General features: G+C 45.4%; 1 protein-coding gene across 2 annotated transcripts in view; it reads left to right on the top strand.

The window, feature by feature from the left end:
• Positions 1–16,423: 16,423 nt before the first annotated feature.
• The window catches only part of TRIM36 (tripartite motif containing 36), a 35,005-nt gene continuing 26,085 nt past the window's right edge, over positions 16,424–25,343 (top strand). For both annotated transcript variants that reach the window (XM_042015281.1, XM_042015280.1), the window contains exon 1: positions 16,424–16,536. In XM_042015281.1, the coding sequence (XP_041871215.1) occupies positions 16,474–16,536 (63 nt within the window). In that variant the 5' untranslated portion in view covers positions 16,424–16,473. The remainder of the gene's footprint in view (positions 16,537–25,343) is intronic.

Raw genomic sequence — 25,343 nt, 5'->3', positions numbered from 1 at the left:
GAGCAAAGAATGTGGAGTAATAATGGAACCAAACTGGTTGAAAGGATCTGAGCTGCCTAGGGTAAGATTGGGGCGTGAAAGAAAGGTAATGACTCAAGGAACATGAGGGAGTTAAAGAGAGGAAGACAGAGCTTGGGAATTAGTTTTGCTGCTCACATGCTGAGATGACCAGAAATCCAGCCACAAGTAAAAAGAACTAGTGAGATACCTAAAAGAGAGGATCTCCCAGGCAGGGGGCTCACTACAGCAGTTCCTGTGGGAATCCCATTTTCCTGGAGGGGCTTAACCAGATATTGGTCAGCAAAGGCTGAAGTAGCTTCCCTGAGCAGAAGTCTCTTGGGTCACGGGGGTCTACCTAGATGAAAACCCGTTTAAAACCAAACAAGAAAAATCTTGAAGTCAAAATTGTTCAAAATAGCACAGTATTTGCTTGTCTTTGCATCAGATGGTGGCCACAAGTTGACTCATGGTAGGGTAGGATGGGTTTCTGGAACACGGTGTAGTTGCAATGAAGATGAGATGTAATTGTAGCTACCCATCCCCACTACTGCTCTGCCTTGCTGGTGAACTATCTTTGAGATTTTTAGCATTTACTGCATGCCCTAGTAGAGGGAGTAGCTTTGAATTTCAGAAGAGTTGAATAAGGTGTTCTTAGTCTCTGCTGGGAAACAGCCTAAATATTTGTTCTTACTTAGCTTCATAAAAAATGATGTATTTGATTGTCGTGAGGCAAATCCATGCTTGCAAAATCCTAAACTATGGTTCCTGAGTTGCCCTACATGTGACCAGGTTCTCATCTGTGAGGGACATCTGGATCCCTCAGCAGAAAATAAGGGGGTAACAGTGAAAAATCATATTATGTGAACAAGAATTTAAATTCTCATGGCAAGTAATTTAACAGTTTTCTGCCTCAAAAAGCAGATAATATTTCTTGCTTTGTTTTCTGTATCTGTAAGCTACCCTGGGTTCTTTATATGGATTTTACATTTCATGTCTCCTTGGCCCCCAGTTATTCTACATCTTTTCAGGCTGCATGTTGGCTAGCAGAGCTAGCCTTTCCTAAAGGTTGCACGAGGTGTATTTGTTTCTCATTAACTCCCGAAGTTTGATGAAGGCAGCAAAATATGTATGCCTTCGCCTCAAGCTGAGTGTCTAATTACTCTAATTGCTTTGAAATCTTTAATCTTTTTTAAGTTGACAAAAATCTGTATTAATAACCAACTCTGCATTCATGATTAGCCATTCTAAATTCCCCAACTGATGTCAGGCAAACAAATGATGAATTTTGAATGCTCCTGTGTAGCAGACATCTGGATTCTGACTGTGTTGAATTGCTTCTCTGATTTTTGTGGGTTTTTGTGTCTTCTGACTGGAAAAATGTTAAATGAGAAAACAATGGACAAGAGTTTCACCGAAGTCCATAACCTAAAATCACTTTTAAAGGGGATACATCAAAATACAGCTAAAATTTAAATGTGAACTGTGAAGTTTAAATGTAGCTAGAAAAAGCAAACCATGTGATTATTACCTACCTCTAATAATTTTGTGTTAACCACAACTTTACATTGCTGAAACTGAACTTACATAAGAAATTAATGCATTAAATCGCTTTACCATGTGCTTGAGGATGTAAAACCTCTTGGCTATCAGGCTGACAAACGTGTGTGCCTCTATCCTATCTGAAACACTCCCAAACTCTATGTGTGGCCCAAGTTTCTCTTCCAGAAAAACGGGTTTAAAATGGTATGTTGAACAAAGGAAGTCAAATGTGTGTTTTCCATAGGATCTGAGGATTGGGGATATAAACATTGTCACTAGGGCTTTCAGGGCCGCTTGATTTGTACATAGCTGCTGGCAGATATGATAACACCATTTTGGAAGGCTGCTGCTAAGTATGTTTGTATTTATGAATTTTCATCTCGAGAACTGTTTTTTCTAAATGGAACAATCATTATCACTGAAAAAAAACTAGCAAGTAAGTTGGGCATTGCAGAAATATGTATTCTGAAGCACATAGTAAGAGTACCTTGCTCCATGCTCTAATGCCCAAGGTAAAAAAACAACCTGAGAGGAGCAGAAGAAGCTACATCAAATGTGCTTTCTCCATGGATGGCAGTATAAAAATTAAATACTTTGTAGAAACTGTTGTGTTCCCTGAAAAATACATTTCAACTTTGTACCGAGTAAGCCATTCAGTATGGGGTTGCCTAGTGTAGAAGGGGAGAAACAGTGATTTCCAAAGTCAAAGCCTTTGTGGACAGCCCATCTCCTGGGATTTTGGAGAAACCTTGCTATCAGTGTCCCTGTGGGGGTGAAAGAGATGTCAGGACATGCATGAGAAGCAGAGAGAGCCTAGGTAAGAAGATGCTATTGCTGCAACCGAAATTTGAGACATCTCCAAAATTTGTCAGTTGAATGAGATTATTGGTCTGTTTAGGTTGATGTTTAATATTGTGGTGGTTCTGAAAAGCTCTTTTTTTGCTGTTGCAAGAAAAGGCTACTTAACAAGTTTTCCTCATTTCAGACAGTATCGGGTGAAAAAGAAGAAAGTCTCAACATCTTTATACTAAATGGTTATTAAATTACTCCACTGAGTGGTTACAGTGTGTTGTAGATTTACACTTTCCATTCACCATTTTAAAGCTTTTGTGTTCCTGGTCTCTATTTGCCTGATTGGTTTCTGAGTTTAATAAAATTCAATGAACTGTTGGGAAACCAAGGGGAAAACTGTAATTTCTTTTGAACTGTAGCTCTTGTCATGTCTTTTTTTCCAAATTATATGTTCTGGGTGAGGATCTGTCTTCCTGAGGGCACAGAGAATGATAACCTCCAAAGGTTTTCAAGCTGAACCCACTAAAGGCAGCAAACCCTGACACTACTACTTTATTTTTGAGGCTCTGGAAAAGTGCCTTATTTGATAACTACATTGTAAGGACATAGAATCGTAGAGTGGTTTGGGTTGGAAGGGACCTTAAAGATCATTCGTTCCACCCCCCCTGCCATGGGCAGGGAGACCTCCCACCAGATCAGGTTGCTCAGAGCCTAGTCCAGCCTGGGTTTGAAGACTTCCAGGGATGGGGCATTCACAACTTCTCTGGGCAAACCAGTTCCCAGTGCCTCACCACCCTCACAGTGAAGAATTTCTTCCTCATGTCTAATCTAAATCTACTCTCTCAGTTTTAAGCCATTCCCCCTTGTCCTGTCATTACATGCCCTTGCAAAAAGTCCCTCTCTGATGTTTTTGTAGGGTCCCTTCAGATACTGGAAGGTGCTAGAAGGTATCTCTGGAGCCTTCTCCTTCCCAGGTTGAACAACCTCCTCTCAGCCTGTTTCCATAGGAGGGATTTTCCAGCCCTCTGATCATCTTCATGGCCTCCTCTGGATGCACTCCAAAAGGTCCATGCCCTACTTATGTTGAGGATCCCAGAGCTGCACACAGCAATCCACATAGGATCTCACCAGAGCAGAGCAGAGGGGCAGAAGCTGCCCACGCTGCTTTGGATGCAGCCCAGGACACGTTTGGCTTTCTGGGCTGTGGGTGAGTGCTCATGGCTGAGTGATGTCCAGACTCTCACCCACCAGCACTCCCAAGGCCTTCTCACAGGGCTGCTCTGAATCCAGTCATTGCCCAGCCTGTACTCATGTCTGCAGGACCTTGCACTTGGCTGTACTAAACTTCATGAGGTTTCCACAAGGCCCCTTCTCAAGCGTGTCCAGGTCCCTCTGGATGCCATTCCTTCCTTCCAGTGTGTGGACAGCACCACGCAGCTCGGTGTCGTTGGCACGCTTGCTGAGGGTGCACTCAGTCCCACTGTCCCTGCTGCCCACAAGGATGTGGAGCAGTGCCAGTCCCAATACCAGCCCCTGAGTAAGGCTGCTCATCACTGGTCCCTGTTTGGACGTTTAGTGTTGACCACAACCCTTTTGAGTGAGACCATTCCTTATCCATCAAATGGTCCACCCTCTCCAGTTTAGAGCAAGGATGTCATATGGGACAGTGTCAAAGGCTTTACACAGGTCCACGTATATGGTGTCAGTTTCCCTTTCTACATCCATCAATGTAAGCCCATTTCAGAAGGGCACCAAAATTGTCAGGTGCAATTTGCCCTTACTGAAGCCATGCTGGCTGTCACAAATCACCTACTTATTTTCCACATGCCTTAGCATAGTTTCTAGGAGAATTTGCTCCTTGGTCTTGCTTTCCACCAAGGTAAGACTGGCATCCGTTAAAATGTCTATCTGCAGGTACAGGCTCTGTACTTGGGAATAGGACTGGACAGGCCACTATCACTGGAGAACAAGTAGAATTCTGAGGAAGAATATGGTCCTGACTTGAAGTAAAAAGAGAAAGTTCATAGAGGAAGAGAAAATCTGTGTGATAACAATCTGTATGCTCTCACTTTGAGAATTAAAAATGTTAAGGAAAGAGCTTTCAACTTGCCAGGTAAGTTGTTTATATTAAATTCACTAATGCAAGGAGAGAGATGTGAATGTGGTAGCTGTGTTTTGACAATTTTAGCCTGCTTGTGAAGGTGGCTTCCATGTTAACTCGTAACAGTGATGATAACCAGGCCGTAGTTCGAGGACCAGGAGCTACCCTTTTGTATTGAGTCTGTCTGAGTTCATTTCCCCCTAGCAGCCCTCACAGTGCTGTGCTTTGCCCTGGTAGCTGCAAAGGTGCTCATAACTGGTGCTCTGGTTGCTGCTGGGCAGTGCTGGCACAGCATCAGCACTGTCCCCTTGGCATTCTTGCTCACCCCATCAGTAGGCTGGGGCTGGGCAAGATTCTGGGAGAGGACACAACCAGGTCAACTGACCCAAGGGATATTCCATAGCATATGACATCCGCTCAGATATAAAAGCTAAGAAAAGGATGAGGAAGGGGACATTTTTTATTTACAATGTTTGCCTTCTGGAGGAACCACTCCAGGTGCTGAAGCCCCGTTCCCAGGAAGTTGCTGAGCATCACTTGCCAATGTGAAGTAGAGAATAAACCTGTTACAGTGCGGATACTGCAACACGTGTATCAGACAAGGAGTCCCGTGGAAAAGAAATCTATATGGACAGATTCTTGATAGATGTTTCAGAGATGTTTATTTCCCCAGCCACATGGCCGGGGCTCTGCCAAGGAACTGCGGCAATCCCGGGACCCGAGGGTCCTTGCCCGCGCAGGGGAACACAAAACAACCAATGGGGAACAAAGGTGACCAGGGGCAGGGAAACCCCGTGCCTCCCACCAGGGCCCCTCTCCCAGGACCGCAGGGCAGGGGGAGGGACCCAACATAAACCTATTTTTTTCTCTTTGCTTGTGCATGTGCAAACTTTCACTTTTGCTTTAGTAAACTGTCTTATATGAACCTATGAGTCCTTTTCAATCTTATTTTCTCTCTCCTGTCCAGCTGGGAAGGAGAGTGATAGAGCAACTCAGTAGGCACCTGGTGCCCAGCCCAGGTCAACCACCACATCTGTGCACCAGTTAAGCAGCTGCTTTGGATGCTCAGTCTGGGAGAGCATGGAGGCTTTTGCGGGGTTGTATCTGCAAGATCCACCCTAGGCTTCCATCCAGAGCTCTCTCGATGTTCCCTTTGCTCCAGCACATGAGACAAAGGCTCTGCCTCACTCTGGGAGGGAGGATCCCACCTTATCCTTTTATGTGAAAGCTGCAAAAGGAAAATTTGAAGTAAAAATGACAAAAGTCAAAACAAGTTTTTCTGTGGTTTATCACCCTTACTGAGTGCTTGTGGGACAGGAGTGGTGCCTATGCTGCCTAGAAAGCTAAATATTCAAGACTGCTATTGAAATTGCATGCTGCCTTTGGTTAATTTAAAGGTTACCCTAAGCAGAGAGGTATATTTATTTGCTGTTGTGCTGTCCAGCAGTCTATGTTTAACAACCTTCTTTAAATTACAGCCAAGCCTTACTAAAATAAGCTCACTTGACCAAATTGCATTTTAATCTTTGTCCCAACATCCATTCTGTTTATTTTATTATTAAAGCCTCCTTTGAATTCAGACTCATTTTGGAGAAGTATTGTGTGGAAAGGCATCATCTGTGTAAACCTGCTGCCCAGGGAGCATTTGTCAGGGGTGCTCTTTCACAGCAGCTTAAGAACTGTTGGACATGGTGTAGGGACAGTTCATCCTGCCTTGGGGCACTTTGGTGGGCTCTTAAGGACCCTCCTGGACTATTTCTTACAGTTCTTTAGTTCCACTTCAATATTTTTTTTAACACCACCCCCACTTCCCCCAAAACCCCAGCCTGTGAATTTTTAAACCAATGAGAGTTTTGCTCTGGTTTATCCTACAGCCAGCCTGTGAGGTCCATAGATGGGAAAGCAGGGCGAGGGGAAGGTTTCTATAAATAGCCCAAAAATACTTCAGAGGAAATCAGGAATCTTAGATAGACTGGGCATACATGCACTCTGGTCTTGTACTTTACACATCAGCTGTCCTTGGGAGGTACTCGCTGTCCAGCATCCTTCCAAAATATCCTCTGAAATATGCAGTTCTCTGGTGAGGCCAAGGACAAGAGTCTGCTCAAGAGAAGTTCTGATGAGACTTTCCAACACAGGCACAGGGCTCTTCTATATTTTTGTGTATGGCTCTATATATAACTCCGTGTATGTGGCCAGAATGAGACCTGCAGGGTGGTGATAACGTGCCCTCTGTGACTTCACAGTTGCTATAGATAGCTTCCTGTGCACACCATGCAAACTGCTACTACCACCAATTTTTTCTGATGGCTCCCTGCCTTGACATCTGTTTTTGGCCTAAAAAACCTCCAGCCTCGAACAACTTCCTTCTACAGAATGAGGAGCTGCTGGTACAAGTAGGACTGGGATAGTGGGCATCTAAAGAAAAGGTGTTAACTGTGTTAACAAGGTGAGCTTCCCTGGCCATAAGACAAGTCCTGTCCCCTTCCCTTCTGCCAGCGCTGGTTTATCCTAGTTGTTATTAAACACGGGAGTGAGGGAGCAGCAGAGGCACACGTTTCCTCTGCCCAGGATGCACACTCCTCCTGCTGAGGGGCATTGCCAGCTTTGAGCACGACTTGGGAATGACAGCTATTAGTGGGAAAGCTGTTCCCCAGCCCTGTGACAGCTGCGGGCATGTTCCTGAGCTCAGTGGCCACCAGCACAAACCCAGGCAGGCACCCGAGCCCGTGCTCTGCCCCATGGGGCCCCTTGCATAGCAGCAGGTAGGCTTCTGGCACATTTCTCCTTCTGCCCCTGGACGGTCCTAACACTGCATTTCCCTTACCATCTGCCTGTAACCTCTCAGGACTTTCTCATCTCCAAGTCATGGTCCAGAAGCCAGGGGAAAGGGATGCTTCACAGGTCCCTGCATAAAACAAACACGAGCACACTGTTTTTAGCTGTGGCAGAAACCTGAGCAAACACGCAGGCATTCGAGATGTTACATAGCGTCTGTTCCCCAGGGAGGGCAGTTTTTTAAGCCAAAGGTTCCACCGACTGCAGAGAGCCACAGTTCCCACAGTTTCCCTTCTATAAAAGGAAATTAAACTCTGCAGCAGCTGTTGATCTGATAGCCAGTCTGGACTGGACCCCCCTCCCATTCCCTTACTGGCTGCCCCAGCCTACTCCAGCTACCCACAGACCACTTGTCCTGTCAGAACGAACTGAGCTTTCCAGTGCTTTTTGATGCTAGCCAGATTTGGAGTGAACAGGGATGTAAAGAAAACCCTTTTTTTGTTTTTTTAGTAAGTAAATATCAGTCACTCCAGTGAAGTTCTGTGCTCTGGAAACACTGGCAAATGAAGATTCAGGCACTTTAGATGTGGTTTTTTTATGGGTTGAGACAGCTCTAGCCTAAACATTTCTGCTCATCTACTGCTGTCAGTCAGGAGCAGATTATTCTTGTTTGTTTTAAACTAATGGTAAAAAAAAAAAAGCCCTAAAAAAACCAGGCTAAAATGTCCATTTTGCCAACATTTTACGCACCTCAGTTCAACATAAATGCAGTAAAAATGTAATAAATAGTGCAATATTCCAAACTAGTAGGAGTTAGTCTATCTTTAGCCTCTTTGAAATCCTTGTCTCACAAGTTATTTGGGGAGGACACTGAGAGGGGTCACCCTTGACACATTAACATGCATTTGACTTTCCTCTCCACAGCAGGGCAAAGTGAGTGTGCCTCTGTGGATTTAGTGCCTTGTAACTGAATTGGAGGGAAGTCTGTTCCACTCAGGCTGCTGCATCAGGGAGGCCTTTTCAAGTATGCTGATGACAACTGCTGAAGTTGTGGTCTGTAGAAGCCAAAGGAATGAAAAGAACTTTGCATGGGAATCCAGGGAGATTTCATTTTCTAGAAGCTCCAGAATAGTGCGTAAGTGCTTGTGAGCCCATGGCAGGGACTCACATCACGGGGGACTGTGCTTCTGCCTGTGACCCATGAAATGAAGGCGACCAAGCTCACCCAGCCAGGTTGGCAACAGCTTACTTTGCACTGTGGTGTCTGTGGGACAACACTCAGGGCTGTGGCTCTCTGCTTCTGCACCCTGTGGTTCTGCACCCCGTGGTGCTCTGGTTCCCCGGCACTGCAACACACAGGGGGAGCCAGGCAGAGCCATGATTTGGGGGTTTGGACCCCAAATACTGCTGGCCAGCTGTGGTGATGCGATACCTTTATTGTATTTTTACACAAGTTTTCTGTACCCCAATGGTTCATCGCTACCTTCCCCACTCCTATTCCCAGTTGGTTTGCCCCAGACCCAAGCCGCTCCCCCGGTGCTCCCTACATGGTTGTTCTCCTCCCCTTGTTCTAGCTCTTTCCCTATCAATCACCCAAACCCCTCCTGTTGTTCCCGAAGGTCCAGTGTCCATCATCTGAAACCTCCCAATTTACCCTTATCCCCCGAGACCCTACCCCTCTAGATACCTCCCCCTTTGGAAATCTGCTAAACCTCGATGCCCCATTGGGGCATGTGATCCCTTTCCCTCCTCCCCTTGAGGCTATTGGCCCAATGAAATGTCTATCCTCGTCCATATCCCTCCCTTAGAGATTGTCCTGGGTTGCAGTGTATTCTATTACCATCCCCATCAGCTGTTGAAACCAGGTGGGGCAGTGTTTCCTTGCCTCCTCCCCCCAGACTATCTTGCTGTTAATGGCCCATCATTGTCCTGCCGCCTGACTCAGAGATAACTCCCTCCGGACTATCTCCTGTTAATGAGCCTAATCAACACTTGGCCTCATGACTCATTACCCCATTGTGAGATGCTCCACCCAGAGGGAGGAACCAAGCATCCCATCGTGGATATAATGTGAGGCTGAACACTAGAGACACCGGCTTCCCACTGGATTTCCAGAGGACAGGAGCTACACAGCCACCACTGGACTTCCAGAGGAAGAGCAGACTGTTTTACTACAGGATCACTGCTTCAGAGGACTGCAGCCACCATTCCACCAGACTGCTACCACCACCCTGCCTAACAGGGTGTCAGGTTGTACCTTGACTCTGTCAGTTTGACAGTGTTTTCTTTTACCTTTTTTTTTTCCTTTTCTTTAATTTCCATTAAATTGTTATTCTGACTTGGTGCCTCCCACTGGTTTGTTTTCAAACTAGTACAGAGATTTCTATTGGTCCCCAGTTAAGCCATCCCCATTGTAACACCTCTCTTTATAAGAGGTTCCCTGGAGCTGCTCGAGGCTTGTCTGCTGGGAGTTGCCTCCAATAAACTTGGATTATCCCGTGTGGCAAGCCTCCTTGCTACTTTTGATCCTCTCCCTCGTCGGGACTGCTGACAGCTGCTGTGCCTGGAGCTTCAGCTCCGTGGGCAGAGCTGAGCTCCTGAGGAGCAGCTTTAAAGCCAAGAGCCTCCAGCTGCTCCGCGCTCCTGTTGCACACCGCAGGAGCTAGCCTGGGCAGTGGTCAGTGGCGGTCATTGCGACAGCCAGCCTTAGCATCCATCTCAGATCCAGGACAAATTTATGCCCCAGATCCTTTCCACACTCCACACAACAGGACCAAGGAGCAGGAGTGTCATGGTGCTCCACCCTTGGATCTTTACTAACACTAGAAGGAACAATTTGCTGTGTAGTGATTTCAGACAAGCTGCTCTAAGTGACATTTCTGGCCTTTTGCTCTTTGGTGCACATCCCTTTATATACATAAGCCAACTTTGTTTGAGCCAGTTGTTCTTTGACAGGTCACCAGCACCTTTGTCATCCTTCTGAGGAGGAAGGAGGCACAGGAACTCTCATCAATGCCGTGCTCCCTTCCAGGAGGCTGCAAAGTCAGTGCTCCTGCAGGCAGGATGTCTGCAGGATGTCTGCAGGATGTCAGATGTCATGACTTGTGCAGCAGCATGACGGATGCCTAAATGCTGATCCCAGCTGGATACTGGTGTTAAATGGAGTTACTGGTGTGGAGGTTCTGGAGAGCCTCAGATGCCCAGTGGACACACGGGTAAAGGGGCAGGCTCGTTCTGGCACTGTGAGACACTGGGAGGGTCAGCCCTTGGGCACAGCAGGGTCTGCATCCACCTTGCTCTGTGCAAAGCCAATCTGCAGGGAGCTAAATCCACTTTCAGAGGGGATTAAAGACTTCATTAACCCATGGGTAAATGCAGGGGATGAATTTCATTGCAGGAGCACAGCATGCCATTTTGAAAAAGGAAAGTTAAGTCAAATGTAATCCTGGTATAGTTAAGCTGAAAGAAAAGTACCGGAGCCCAGCTGACGCATTTAAACCTTGAAGGTGTGAATTGGACAGGCTTTGTAGAAGGGTGTAACAGTCTCTGAAGGCCAGCTGAGCCTAAAAAGCTTTCATGTCTGTGCTTCATTCTTCAGAGCCTTCACAGTTACAGACCTGCCCCTTTTGCAAAACACACAAAATTACTAAAACATGCATGACAACAATTTGCACGCAGATCTCAGCAGTGCTTATCTTTCCCTTATCTTTCTCTGATTTGCATGTCTCTGATTTCTTCATTAGACACATTCTTTTAAGTAACTGAATAGAATCAGTAAATTAATAGACACAAGCTTTCTGTGTTTTGCTCAATTAATAATTGTTAAAACTCTAGATACCCCAAATTTTCTTTGTATTGTCAAGCTTGATTAACTGTAGTTGCAACAAAAAATGGCAATTACATGATATATTCATGGTATGCATAATTATGTACTTTAGCTTATTCCTCATAAATATCTAATAACATACTCAATACATTAAATATTAATAGTAGTCTACATACTTAACCCATATTTTTTAAATGAGCTTGTTCCCAGGGGCATGTGATACTCTGCTAGTGTCATATGGGACAGGCTAGGAGGAAATCATACATAAAGGTAATTTTTCAAACAGTGCAGATGCAGTTTTCTCTCTGAACTTTCTTTTGTGTGTTTGCGTCTCAAAAATACTGAATACATGTATTAATGGAACTTGAACAGAGGTCCTTAAAGGGAGCACGACAAAAAGTCTAGAGATAGGTATCTCAAGTGTCAAAAAGGTCTCAGCACAGTAGAACAAAATATCTGGCTCCAATATATCGTGGATTTGGAGTTCACTTTTTAATTCTCTTTTTTGGCTTGTGCCCGAGGACTTACAGCTAGAAGTAAGGGAAGCAAGAAGTACAGGGAAAGGGTGAGAATCTTTCATCTGGCCATTAGCAGCCAAGTATCTTGTGTTAGCCATAGAGCAGCAGCAGAACTGCTTCAGTATCTCCTGTTGTTTATTTGCCATATTAAGTCTTGTATGTTCAGTGACCTTCATGTTTTTGCCAGTTGCTATTAGGATAAAGTATATAAAAATAAATAAAACCCTGTTTCAGTCTGTGGTGATGGTGGGTAAAAATTAGATCACTAAGGAAGTTTAGAGACTTCGAAAGGGTAAAAATCAAATTCTCCAGCAGAAAGTGAAGATGTGATTTGGCAGCTGCATCATGAGAGAGATCTGGGGATCCTGGGCTAAGGCTGAATCCCGAGTGGAATTTATTAACATGGCTGTCAGGGGGAAGGTACAGGAGTTGGCCATTTTGAGAAGGATCTCAGTTAAAATGTGGAAGAGAAACAGAAGCAGACGGTTTTCTAACTGCTTGTGAAGAGAGTCCAGAGACTTTTGCTCCTCTGTTTACCCCAGAGCAGCACAGGCGGGGAAAAAAATGGGGGGGAAAATGCCCCTGTGGTGCCTAGAAAAACTATAGAGATGGGGTTTATTGCAGGGAGGGGTTTAGGTCTGCATGCAGGTACTGTGATCTCTGAAATAGTTTGGTCTCATTTGTCCTGCTTGCAACACCTTTCCAGCCATCATATCTTCTGTTTCAAGGCAATTTTTATTCTGCCAGTGACAGTTCACATCTACATCACTCCCTGCGGAAGGAAGGAGTTTATACAAAATTCATAAAGTATTCACATGGATTCTCTTTCATATTACTCGAGCTGGATGCAGGCCTGTGAATGCTGTTCAGAGAATAAAAGCAGGTCACAGTCTTTACCAGAGGCATGCACACTGACATTTCAGAGGTGTCTTTTTTTCATTATTTCAAATGTTTGCTCGTGTGTACAATTCAAGAGTGAAGCATTTCATGCTGAATACCAACACAGTTTTCTACTATCTTTAACATCACCTTTCTTGCATCTCCATTGCTCAATGATAGAGTTGTCTGAGATGCAAGTACATCTGCACAGATCCATTTGCCCCCTGGCATACTATAAAATGGAAATGCTCTTTCTCTCCTCTCTACTGTATTATTTGTGCTTGCCCTTAACCATATCACTCCCTGCCACTAGATTCAAACACTCTTTAAGTATATTTCCTCAGGTGATGATGGTCAACGAGTTCAAGTGTGGTGTTCAGGAGCACAGTGGGAGAAGACCCGCCTCACCATGGTGCTAGACAGCTGCTGAGGGTGTGTGCTTGACTGGATTCCCTGTGCAATGGGAATGGGAAAATATCTCACAGTCCTAGGGGAACAGAAAGACAAAAACATCTGAATAGGCTTCGCTGCTCAGATTTAGTTTAGAAGTCAACTAAGACAGAGAAGGAGATCAAAGAGAAAATCTAGAGCTGTCATTGTTGTCCTGGGAGAATCAACATAATTCAGAGGTCAGGGAACACAAATTTCCTTTGTGTTTTTATTTGTCTACCAGCGTGCCCACAACAGAATCCTGTGTTTCATGACATCTCAGGATTGCAATACAGGACCCGTTTTTCCACTGATATGAAATTATACCAATTAGCTTATATAACTTGGTAATCTGACTGAGATCCTTATTTTTTTGGAGACCTGCTTCAAGTTTAAGTAACAGAAAACAAATATGATGCTATACATTTCATTTTAATGTAATATGACATACTCTTAGATGATTTCATGACAACAGAAGCTTTGAATTGATTTTCGGACATCCTGGTTCCTCAGAAATAAACTGATGTAGAGGTGAAACAAAAGAAGGAAAAGTATGAAAAGTAATTTCATATCTTGAATTTATGTGGAACAAGTGAGGAGCTCCCAGCTATTTCTGACATGCAGCCCACCTCAGTAAAGGTTGTGTAAAACACAGCCATCAGTTACCAAGAGGGGTGAAAGTCCCTGGGCCACCAGCTGCAGAGTGAAGCTTCTCCATCTGTCTACGGCCTTCCAAGTACACATTCCACTGTCAGCCTTCCTCCTCTCAAGACAAAGGCTAGCACAAACTACTTCCCTACTATCCACAGGGAAGTAAACAGGACGCCTCAGAATGGCTACAGGAATTGGTATCTTCTGCAGAGGATAGTCCCAAATTCCTAGCTAGTCGGGATATACGGAGAGAGCTTGTAGTTAATTATGCTGAGCTGTCCACAATGCTCTGCTCAGGCTTGCTGGACTTGCAGAAAAACACTTTCCTGCAGGGCTGATGGCAGAGAGCGCTGTCATACATGGGCCAGGATCATCCTAGCTAGAGCTGCTTGGGAGGATGCCATTGCTGAAGCTGTGAAATCAATGCAAAAGTGGTCTGTGGCTTCCTTATGCTTAACTATCACTGGCAGCCATCTGAACCTGGAGTGCTAACAGATCTAATCCTGAAACAAAACCACTCCAGGAAGAGATCATGAAAGAACCATCAGCTTCTTCCATCTTCTCCTGTATCCTTCTTGCCCTGGCTGATTTCATGACTTGAGCTACATTTACATCTCTTTACGTTTACATTTACATTTATCAATTTATGGAAGTGGGACATGAGGAGTTGAAGGAAGAGGAACAAGGAATCATCCTTTTTTGTCCTAAGTAATTGCAGCTCAAGCTGGCCATAATCTACAACTTTTGGCAGAAACAGAAGTAAAAAACCAAACCCACAACCTAAATCCAGCTAACTGTTGAAGAAGAAAAAAAAAAAAAGATACCAGCCAGAAATTCAGGAGCCTGTAGTACAAAATACTGGTGTGGTTTGTGACTGAAGAACACAAGACAAAACTCTGATTTGGAGCAGATCCACAGTGCATGCACCAGAGGAGACTCTTTGTCTCACAGATTTTGGCAGATGGCTGTTGGGAGTTGCCTAACATACGCATGACAAAGCTGTGGTGACATCCAGGTGCAGGCCTGCCTTCTGCTGAAAGGGTTCCAGTGGAGTACACAGCTTGCACTGTGAAGCACAAAGGGTTGTAAATTCCCCAGCTGTTCATACAGCCTGTCATTACAGAGTCGTAGGGTCAAAGGTATGTTTGCTCTTGGTGCTGGTTATCATCTGGAGATTCACACTGATACCACGGTACAACCTTCCTTGATGCAGGAGTGCTGCTGTTGCTGAGGCCACCACCAGCATGGTCTCCTGCAGATGACTGCTGGACTTGAGCAGCTTGGGAGAAGCAAAGGATTCCTTCAAGCAGACCCTCATCCCAGCCTCAGCCAGCCTTGCTCTCTGCCAGCACTCAACACTGACACAAAGAAATTACAGTAGTGAAAATTTCCTACATGACTGCCATTTGGTGAGCTGAAATCAGACCAGGAAGCAAAATACCTCACACTGAGTTAAATTATATATGGAAGACTTCTCAGCTGTGTGGGTAACGACATCTGACTGTCCCCAGTGCCACTGCCTATTGTATATTCCTGGGCTGCTTGCACAAAAGCAAGAAGTGGAGCACTGAAAGACTGTCTATATCATAATAATGAGCTATTTGATTAATGAGTCATTTAATACATATAATTGTACAATATCTAGTAACAGAAAAGTCTCAAGCTATTAATGAGTCCCCTTTCCTGAGAAAGGAAGGATATACCGTTTCAGTGAGTAACCTGGAGAGAGAATTTGAGATAACATTACTACTATATCAATATCTTAGGAAATGCAGCCTCTGAGGGGATACATTATACTGTTATAAAATACTCTTTGCTGTGTTTTCACCACACAGGGGTGATGTGCTCCGTGGGCTACCTGATAGCTACGGCATAAGAAGGGCTTGTCACCTTCCACCTCTCTGTTTGGAACAGAACTGGGAGGTGGAGCAGTGGGCTGTCCCCCACCCCCAGGTCTTGGAGGCAGCTGGGACCTTTGGGTTTGGGGAAGTTTGACTCCAAAATAGGAAGAAATGAGCCAGATGCTGGCTGAAGTGAACTCCAGTTCCTCTACCAGAAGCAAGCTGTATATAAGGCTTGGAGTGGGGACAGGCATGGAGCAGAAATGTGATGTCTGCCATGCCTCAAACACCATTACCCAGCCATCCTGTGGAACCCCGTTGCCCACAGTGTCTGGGTGCAGTGCCTCACCTGATAACTGGTCTTCCTGCCTGGTGTCAACATTTCAGTGGGACTGAGGGTTGCCTTCATCAAGCAGAGGAGAGTATATGAGTGGCTGGGACCAGTTTTTCTGCCACAGATGTATACAGGCATGTTGTATCCATCTCATCCCTAGAGGGATGAAGAAAAAGAGATGATAGGAAGATTTCCTCCTGTTTGAGTTACCCCACAAACATACCACCACTCAAGTGCAAACACATGAAGCAGATCATACATGCAATTATGTACATTAGTAGGTGTTCTCTGTTTAGACACAATTTTTCATCTAAACAACAGCTTAGAATTCAAGAAAACCAGATGGAGCCTGGGAACAAATGCATCATGCTGTTCCTCAGCATACATCCACTACAAGCTGTGCTTTGAAAAGAGGCATGCCCACCTTGGGTGTTGCCCTGGTGGACATGCACCAGCATCAGCCCAGTCCCATGGCTCAGTGATTGATACAGTACCACCCAGATTTGACGAGACCACCAGTAGGTATAACTTTGTCAGCTTTAACAGGCTCTCGCCGCTGCAGCATCTGAGCAGACGAGGTGCTCCTGGGCACCTCCAGGTGCCTGGCAGTCCTGCCACGACCCTGCAGGATGAGAGGTTTTCACGAGCATCCTGTGTCCCGTGAGTGGGTGGGCGGGCAGAGCGTCTGTCGCGCCAGGACGGCCCTCCCTCGGAGCGCACCGGGAGCGGGGCCGCGGGCGCGACGGGAGCGCAGGGCTGGCGTGATCCCGCCGGGAGCGCGCGGCATGGAGGGGGCCGCGGATAGCGCCCGATTCGGCTACATCTTGGAGCTGCTGAAGCGGGACAAGGTAGGCACGGCGCCGGGACGGCACCCCCGGGACACGGCGGGGCGGGGAGGCAGCCCCGCGGGGAGAGACGGCTCCCTTCGCAAATGGTTTGTCGGGCTCCTTTAGGGGGACCTGCGGGCAGGAACGGCTCGTCTTTACCGCTAATGTACACTGGAGATTCGATTCTTATTTGCCTCGCACTTCCGAGGCTACGAGGTGAAAAAGTTAAAAAGCTAATTTCTCTGCGAAGTGTCCCTCAGCCCAGCACAGCTGGGCGGGCGCCTGTGGCCCTTGCAGCCCTGCTCCTGCTCCGTGTGCTGCGGAATGCCCCGCTCCAGCGCGCCGGGATGCGCCCTGCCGCTAGCCACCGGCTGCGGGCAGCGCTGGAGAGGGAAGTGTCTCCCCCAGGAACTGATTCAGAGTTGGCAAGTATTTTGAGGAAAACTTGCGTGCGCGCTTCGTAGAGGAAAAAAAAAAAAAAAAGGGAAACTCAACTTCTTGTGCTGTTGAGCTACTGATACCTATGAAAACCAGGTAGCATCAAAGATTCAGATGTTGTGTTTTTCCGAAAAAATGAAACAGCCACAATATTTTTAAACTTAAAAATAAGTGTGGCAAATAATGGTGCTATTGGAAATATTGTTTGTTCCAGACTCATCAGGATGACTTTCCCGCATATCTCCAAAGGCTGCCTTCACAACCAGCTCTTTGGATGCATCTTTTTACCCCTCCCTCTCCTCCACTCCCTCTTCTAAAAGTTCTGGAAGAACCTTTAGAGCAGGTGAGTGAGGAGTTTCCTGGGTGATTTTCTGCTTCTCCTTGCTTAGGAGTAATCATGCCGGGGCTTTAAAGGAAAATTCAGTGTTGTTCTGTCCATTTTATACAACAAACAAAATCATAAAGTGTTTCAGGCCAGAAACTCCTTCTGGCTGGGATGTCCCTGCAATGGGGTGTTACATCCATCCCTTATCCCACAGTTAAGCAGTTGATCTGACACCCTCTGCAAGAGCATATGGCTTGTGCAGAGCTGGCACAGTACTGTGAAATATGCATGTTTATTACAAACAGTGCTGTTGTTTATACATAGACAGTGACACTGCCAAGTCCCATCATCACAGATGCTTGATGTACATGAGGAAAAGGGGAGCAGCATCAGTTGTGTGACTGCCACAGACTTTCCACAGTGGTGATCACTGCTCTACAGCGCCCAGCTCCGAGACCTCTTGCTCTCCACATTTTCCTTTTGCATTTTTTTGAACCTTCAGACCAGGGTTTTAGATTACAGCCTCTTTGTAATTTATTGATGTTATCCAGCAGCTTGGAGGTGTTTTGCTGGGATAATTAAACTGCTTTCTCAGATGACATAAATCATGCCAGCAAAAGGACTCTTCTGCAAGGTAAACTGTATTTGCTTGGGGTCAGGGTATTGCTGCTTAGAGGTTCCAGCACTCCAGTTTTGCCTTTCCCATTTCCCCCCATCAATAAAGCTTTTGCAATAAAGCCTGGAAGCATTAACGTTCTCTGAGTTAACTGCCAAGCATCTGGCTTTCACTGAACAAAGAACTATTAGAAAATCAGGATGCAATAAGAATACTTGACACTTGCACACTCAGCTCTCAATATGTAGGGTCCCTGCAAGTACGATGCATCAGCCCTTGGACCCTGGGCACATGACCCCTTTTGGCAAGCATGCTGTTTTTCCACTTAGCTGACAACCTCCATCAGACCTCTCAAACAGGGCAAATCATTATATATCACTTTTCCCCGGGGGAATGTCACTTCAAAAACCTGTTATCTCTTTTAATGATCTGTACTCATTATTCTCCTGTGACTCCCCTTCACACACACAACTTGCACATCATACCTAGAACAGAAAGATGCATGTAGCACTTTCAGTTCCAATAAGACAGTCCTTGTGTAACCCATATATCCACAACATCTGTTTAGGCTCACTACAATACTCTCTGAGATATTCTGGGCCTCCATGGCACCTGTCACAAATGTCACAGCAGCATCTGAGAATTCCAAAATACCCGAGAGACAGATTAACAACTAACTGCATTTTTTATCAGAGGCACTGGCACAGGAGATTGTATGACCTTCTTTCAGGATTCTGAAATCTCAGTTCAAACCACAGCAAGGACACTTGTTTGTCTCAAAATGATATATTATTCCAGAACCAGTCTCAGGCTTCTTCCCTGTAAGTTTACTTTTGCAGTAGTCAAAACACACACATTCCTACCCCAGTAATTCACCCAAACTCCAGTTCAAACTGTTTTACTTGCATAGGTGTTTTTTGAAATGCGTATGATTCTCTTGTAGTATTAACTTCAAAGAATTTTTAAATGCTGTAAAGAAACAATCATATCTGATGGGCTAAACAATACCAATACTTGCCATCTGTTTCGAAAAACCATTTTTGAGCATTCTTCTCTAAGCAGAATAAAATCAGTAAGCTGATATAAATCAATGTGAGTCTCAGAGGGAAGCTAACAACACCAACACTGTCCCTGTGGCCCCCTTATTTAATTGAAATAGGGATCTTGGCATGCTCTGTTTTTTAATCAAGGCCCTGACCCTCTCTTTTTTCCCTCACTTGTTTGCTTTGTTTTACCATCTATTCCTACACTCCACATATTTTGCAGAAACCAAGAGTTTGTGGTTCATAAGGATCAGCTTTTAAAGCTATTCTGCAGAAAAAAACATTTAGAGAAATAGATATTACTGAAAACAAGCCCCAAACCCCATATGATATGAACATGAGAAGTATATAAAAGTAATTTTAAGAGCATTTCAGGTTCTGCATGCTCTCCACCTGGAACCTGCAGGGGGACACTGATTTCTGTCCCTGTCTTCTGCTTGATCTCATGTAATGACTAATGTAAAATTCTCTTGTGGTAGCACTTTAGCTTTTGTCCACGTGACAGTGAGGGATAGAGCTATACAGGGCTTCAAACCAAAATCACAATGAGGAGCTGGAGAGGGGAAATGCAGCATTTAGTCATGTCTGTGGTGGCTGGCAGGTGACTCTGGGCTGCCTGACTCAGCCGAACTGGAGCTCTGCTCCTCACACTAAAGAAGATAAGGCTTTACATATTTCTTGCTTATGTGCAGAAAACTGCTTCTTTGGGGTTGGGGTCCCTAAGAGGAGAATAGTCCTCTAAGAACAATTTTCTTCCATTTGCAGAGTATTCAAAAGCATGCCATGTGTATATTGCGGGGGGCATTTGCACAAAGAAGTTACTCTGGTTGAAAGAGTATGTAAAAGTAACTTGGAGTTCAGTGTCAGGTAACAGCATTAAGTTAGGTACTACAGAGAGGTCTGAGTTTGAAATCGAGCAGTCAAGAGCAGTTAAAATCCAATTTGCCTGTCTTTGCAGCTTTTATGCAGTTACTTGGCTGGGTTAGCCAGCCTGTGTGACAGAGGTGTGTTTCCACATCTTAGACATGTCCTCATCACTCCAGCAGTGGTTTCCCTGAAGCACCTAGCAGCACATGGGATGTGACACGGCAAGGGTGAGCTGCCAGCTTTGTCCTCTGTGACAGGGGTATCTACAGCCTGAAGCGAAGGAGAGAAGGCTCCGCATGTGTTCCACGTGTACTGTACTATTTTTTGTGTCATATCTTTATGGTGTCAGAAACTGAGCCTGTGACTGATTTTCTTGCAAACATGATTTAAAAATTTTGTTTTATGTAAATTGTTTCTATTCTAAATCCTTTTTAAAACAACCTTACATCTTCTTTCTGCTAAACAATAATCATTTCTTTAGAGGTAGGACTCTCTCCTAATTCAGAGCTGGAAGATATTTTGATTTGAGTGTCATGTATTTTTGTGAAACTTTTTCATTTTAATTCTTTCATTTGCTGGCTAGTGATTACAATGTATGGAAGGAAAGAGCAAAGTCCTCTATGTGGGCTATTGCCTGTAGCTGCTCCTTGGATTCTCTGCTGCTTTTCAGGTGTCCTGGAACTGAAGCAGAGTATTTGAACATGTGACTATAAGCTAAAAAGTAAAGATACACTGAGCCAATTCAACACATTTTGAGACATGCTATCTACAAATCCTACCCAAATCTGATTGCAGACCCAATACTCTGGCAGTTCAGTGAATGTAGTCTTTATTGACTCAGCACTCAGCAGTGGCATGTGGGATCTTCCGAACTTGTCCAGTCCAGCTGATCAGGTTATGGGATCTGTTTGTAAACCCCTCCAGCCTTGAGGATTATGGGCCTGTAGCACACCTCTGCAGAGAAGACAAACAACTCTGAACCAAGGGATTAGGGACTGATATTTTTGTTTTATGACGAGATCCTCAAGCCATAGTTACGTTCATTTTGAAACACCCAAGGCCTGCAGATCTGTGATGGCTCTTCAGGGTAACACAGTTGAAGGGCAACCATTGTGAAGAAAAAGTTGAGCCTCTCTTCCTGAGCCAAAACAGGCACGTTTCTCTCAGGCAGCATAAATTCCTGCCTTATTGCTGAGGGGACAGTATATCTTTCAGCCTGCATGACTGGGAAAATCCTGTTGATAGAAGTCATCTTCATTAGGTTCAATTTTCAGGACTAAGTAGAGAAGCAAATTGCAGCACTGGCAATTTAGAGAGAGCAGGATGTGGGCTAACACCCCTCTGAATTCATCCTGGAAGAAAACACATTGCGCAGGGAGAAAAGTGTCTGTGTGATAGCTCAGTCCCCACATCAGTCATACTAGCTCAGGAAAAAGTCTGTTTTCATCCTGCATATCTCCAGTGTGATGCATTGGCTCTAATACTGTCAGTCAGATGAAGGCAGACCAGCAGGAAACTGACTCAGTCTCAAGCCATGGTTGCAAAAGCAGCATGAAAATAAATGTCTTGAAAAGCTTTGGTCTGAAGACCTACTGAAGGCAGAAGAGGTGTTGGCAGAACTGTCCTGGTGCTTTGGGACAGTCTCATGTTTTTTCATGCAGTAGGACTGCAGCTGCACTGTTTAACAAGTGTAGGATTTTTACAGCTTGTTGGAAAGCAATGCTGCATCCTTCTTGAAACTATATAGATAGTTAATGCAAATGAGCACCTGGAAGATTTCTGCGTATCAATTATTGAATTAATAGGCACATTTAACCTGAGGTAAGGGGGAAATAGGATGGCAACACCCACCCATCCCAATTTCTGTCTTCTTCTGCTGTCTTGGGAGTGCAGGCCATGCTGTAACTCCTAGTCAGACCCTGTCTGCTGAGGTGAATTTTGAAGGATGTGTAGAACTACTTAGACCCTACCCAGGTATTACTCCATGCAAAAGGAGGGCCTTGTGAGCAGAATGATGCACGTCTTTGGCTGGAAACAAAGCAGAAGGGTAGGTCTGACTTCTGTAGTCATGCTGATCTTGTTGACCCCATTTTCGGAAGCTAAGGACAGGAGCCTTTTCTGACACTGGTTTGTGCTCTTATCTTTTTAATGTATCAGTCATTCCTAGCTGTTGCTTTTTCCTCCCAGTACCTAAAGCTAATGAGAATTTTGGCACTGCAAATTTAGTAGTCCTGGGCTGGGGGAGGATCAAAAGGCTAGTAAAAAGGTATGTGTGCAGAAGAGGGAGTTTTGCTCTTTGGAGACCTTCAAGGACATTTTCTTCCATGTAACATCTTAATGTGCTGGAGGTGGTAATTAAAATCTTGCTCTAAAGTACTCTGAAGCCAGAGCAAACAGGTACACAAACAAGATAATACCTTAATGAACTAGTAAGGGATTGAACAAAGAATCATTCACAAGTCCTGGCAGTAACAGTAGTTGGCACTGTGGTCCATGTGAAGAATGCAGGAGGACAGGGGAAAATGTGTGCTCCAGGTTTGTCCGCACTAGCAACACCCACCTGCTCCTGTCATCTACACCTCTGCCATGAAGTGCAGAATCATTTTCCTTGCTGTGCGACGAAAGACAAAATTTCTTCCCACTGTTTCAAAGGCAGCTGTAGAGCCAAGGGGTCTTTGTTCCAGTCTGAGGCTGATAGCTTATTTGGCCCTGTCTCAACCATAGTCCAGTGTCATGGTGGGTAGTGTGCTAGTGAAGACAAGTGCTTATTAAAAGCTGCCTGCCTGTAATGTCATGAAATCTGGGAATAGTAGAGATGGTTAAGAGATAATATACTTATTCAGAGGCTTGCAAATCAAAACATATTCAAAACATAGTTGGAAGGCTGACAACACATGACCTTACCAACCTGTTCTCCCCCCTGCCCAGGTGAGTGACATGTTTCAGTTTGAATACACATACTGTACATTTACTGGCACTATCAAGCACAGTACTCTGTATTTTTATGAGATTGGTTACTAAAGTAAATGTTAAATAATATCTTTGTAAGTGTTCTGTAGAAAATTCTTTGTTGTACTGGACATGTAAAAAATCACCTCTGTCTTCATGATTTCTGAGGGTAAATTTCCATTCAAGTTTCATATCCAGGCCACTGGAACCCGGCTGTAAATAATGCCCAAGTAAGACATTTCAACTATGTTTGTTTTATTGACTCATACGGAAAGTAGTTTTGAGGGAAAAAGGGAACTTTTTATCCTGATGTTTTTCTTCAAATAGGCAAGTAGGTCAAATTTAGGATTTGTCAAACAGACGTTTCATCATTCGCATAACCCAGGCTTCATGTACTTTAATTAAGTGAATCTCCTTCAGCTGTGTAATGTGAGGACAGTGTATGCTTTCACTCCAAGCTTGCTAACTGGTGTTTTTTCTCCCTTAGCCTAGTGCTATGTTAACTATTGCTACTGCAATGGTTGTGTCTGCACCCTTGCTAAAACCTGAGGATGCTGGAAATTTAAAAGTATTTTTGTGTGTTCTGGTGGATAGTGGAAGGAGTATTTGCTACCCCTTTTCCAAGAGAAACATGGTTTAAGGGGAGGGTAGGAGGTGCTGGCTGTCATAACCACTTCCTCACCTCTTTTTCATCCTAGCTGCCACAAAAGCTGCCTGGTGCACACCTCCTGCACGATATTGGAGAACTCACAGCAGTCAGGCAAAGTCCCCAGTGACTAGAAAAGGGGAAACAACATGCCAATTTTTAACAAAGGGATGAAGGAATGTCTGGAGAACTACAGATTTGTGAGCCTTATTCAAGGCTTCAGTAAGGGCAAATTGTGCTTCACCAAACTGATCACCTTCTGTGATGGGGTGGCTGCAACAGTTGACACAGGAGAGATGAGATGACTTCTGTAAGGCCTTTGACATGGTCCCACATGACATCCTTATTTCCAAATTGTAGAGACATGGATTTGATGGATGGAGTATTCAGCAGATAAGGAATTGGCCAGAGAGTTGTGGTCAATGGCTCTGTGTCCAGGTGAAGGCCGGTGATGAGTGGTGTCCCTCAGGGGTCTCTCTTGGGACTGGTGTTTTTCAGTATCTTTAAAAATGATGTGGACAGCAAGATCCAGGGCCCTCAGCAAATCTGCAGATGGCACAAATCTGAGCAGTGCAGCTGGACACACCGGAAGGAAGGGATGCCATGCAGGGAGACCTGGACAAACCTGAGAACTGGGCCCATGAGAACATCACGAAGTTCAGCAAGTGCAAGGAGCTACACCTGGGTTGGAGCAATTCCAAATGTGAGTACAGACTGGGAAAAAAAGTCATTGAGAGCAGCCCTGAGGAGAAGGACTTGGGGTTTCTCATGGATGAAAAGTTGGATATGAGCCAACAGTGTGCACTTGCAGCCAATTGTATCCTGGGTTGCATCAAAAGAAGTGTGGCCAGCAGCTTTTGTGACACCTCACCTGGAGTACTGCATCCAGCTCTGCAATTCTCAGCAAAAGACAGACACAGACCTGTTGGAGTGAGCCCAAAAGAGAGCTACAAAAGTGATCAGAGGGCTATAGCACCTCTCCTGTGAAGACAGGCTGAGAGAGTTGGGACTGTTGAGCATGGAGAAGAGAAGGTTCCATGGAGACCTTACTGTGGCCTTTCAGTACTTAAAGGGGACTTAACAAAAAAGAGGGAGAGGAGTTTTAAAATGGCCAGGTAGTATAAAAAGGGGAATTAGTTTAAACTTAAAGAGGGCAGGTTTATATTGAATATTAGGAAGAAATTCTTCACTGAGAGGGTGGTGAGACTCTGGCACAGGTTGCCCAGAGAAGCTGTGGATGTTCCATCCCTGGAGCAAGGCCAGGCTGAATGGGGGCTTGAGCAATCTGGTCTCATGGAAGGTGTCCCTGGCCACAGTAGGGGGATTGGAATTAGATGTTTAGGATGACATAAGACAATCTTAAGCTGTGTTGGGGGAAATTTAGGTTGGACACAGGAAAGAATTTCTTCAAAGCCCAGGGAGGTGGTGGAAGTATTTAAGGAAAGACTGGATGCAGCACTTAGTGCCAAGGTCCAGTTGACAATATCGCTCTAGGACATAGATTGGACTCGAAGGTCTCAGAGGTCTTTTCCAACCTGATTGATTCTGTGATTCTGTCATCTTCAACATCCCTTCCAACCCAAACCGTTCAACAATTCAGCGATTTTCTGTCATGAGTACCACGGGAGGTGATCAATTGCAGGGTCTGAGCGCGAAAGCACTCAATACTGCCGGCCGCCGGGACGGGCGGTGTTTCCGGTAACGCTTGGCGAGAAAAAGGACCGAGACAATAGCAGCGAAGGAGCCGGCGTCCCGCGGGGCGCGGCGCGGCGGGGGCAGCTGGACAGCTCCGCTGTGCGGCTGCTGCCGCGGGCGCGCACGCCCCGCCCCGCCCGCGCTGCCCCGCGCCCCCCCGCCCCCCCGCACGCCCCATCGCACGCCCAAACGCGCCGCCATGTGCGCCCGGCGCCCCCCCGGGCGCGGCCCCGTCCCCGGCCCGGCCCC

The sequence above is a fragment of the Corvus kubaryi genome, unplaced genomic scaffold (assembly GCF_017639235.1).
Source record: "Corvus kubaryi isolate FWS band 111438036 unplaced genomic scaffold, C.kubaryi_AGA036_p1.0 split3-37296, whole genome shotgun sequence".
Lineage (NCBI taxonomy): Eukaryota > Metazoa > Chordata > Aves > Passeriformes > Corvidae > Corvus > Corvus kubaryi.
Note: the sequence above shows the minus strand (reverse complement) of the source record. Positions and strands in the feature narration are given on the sequence as shown.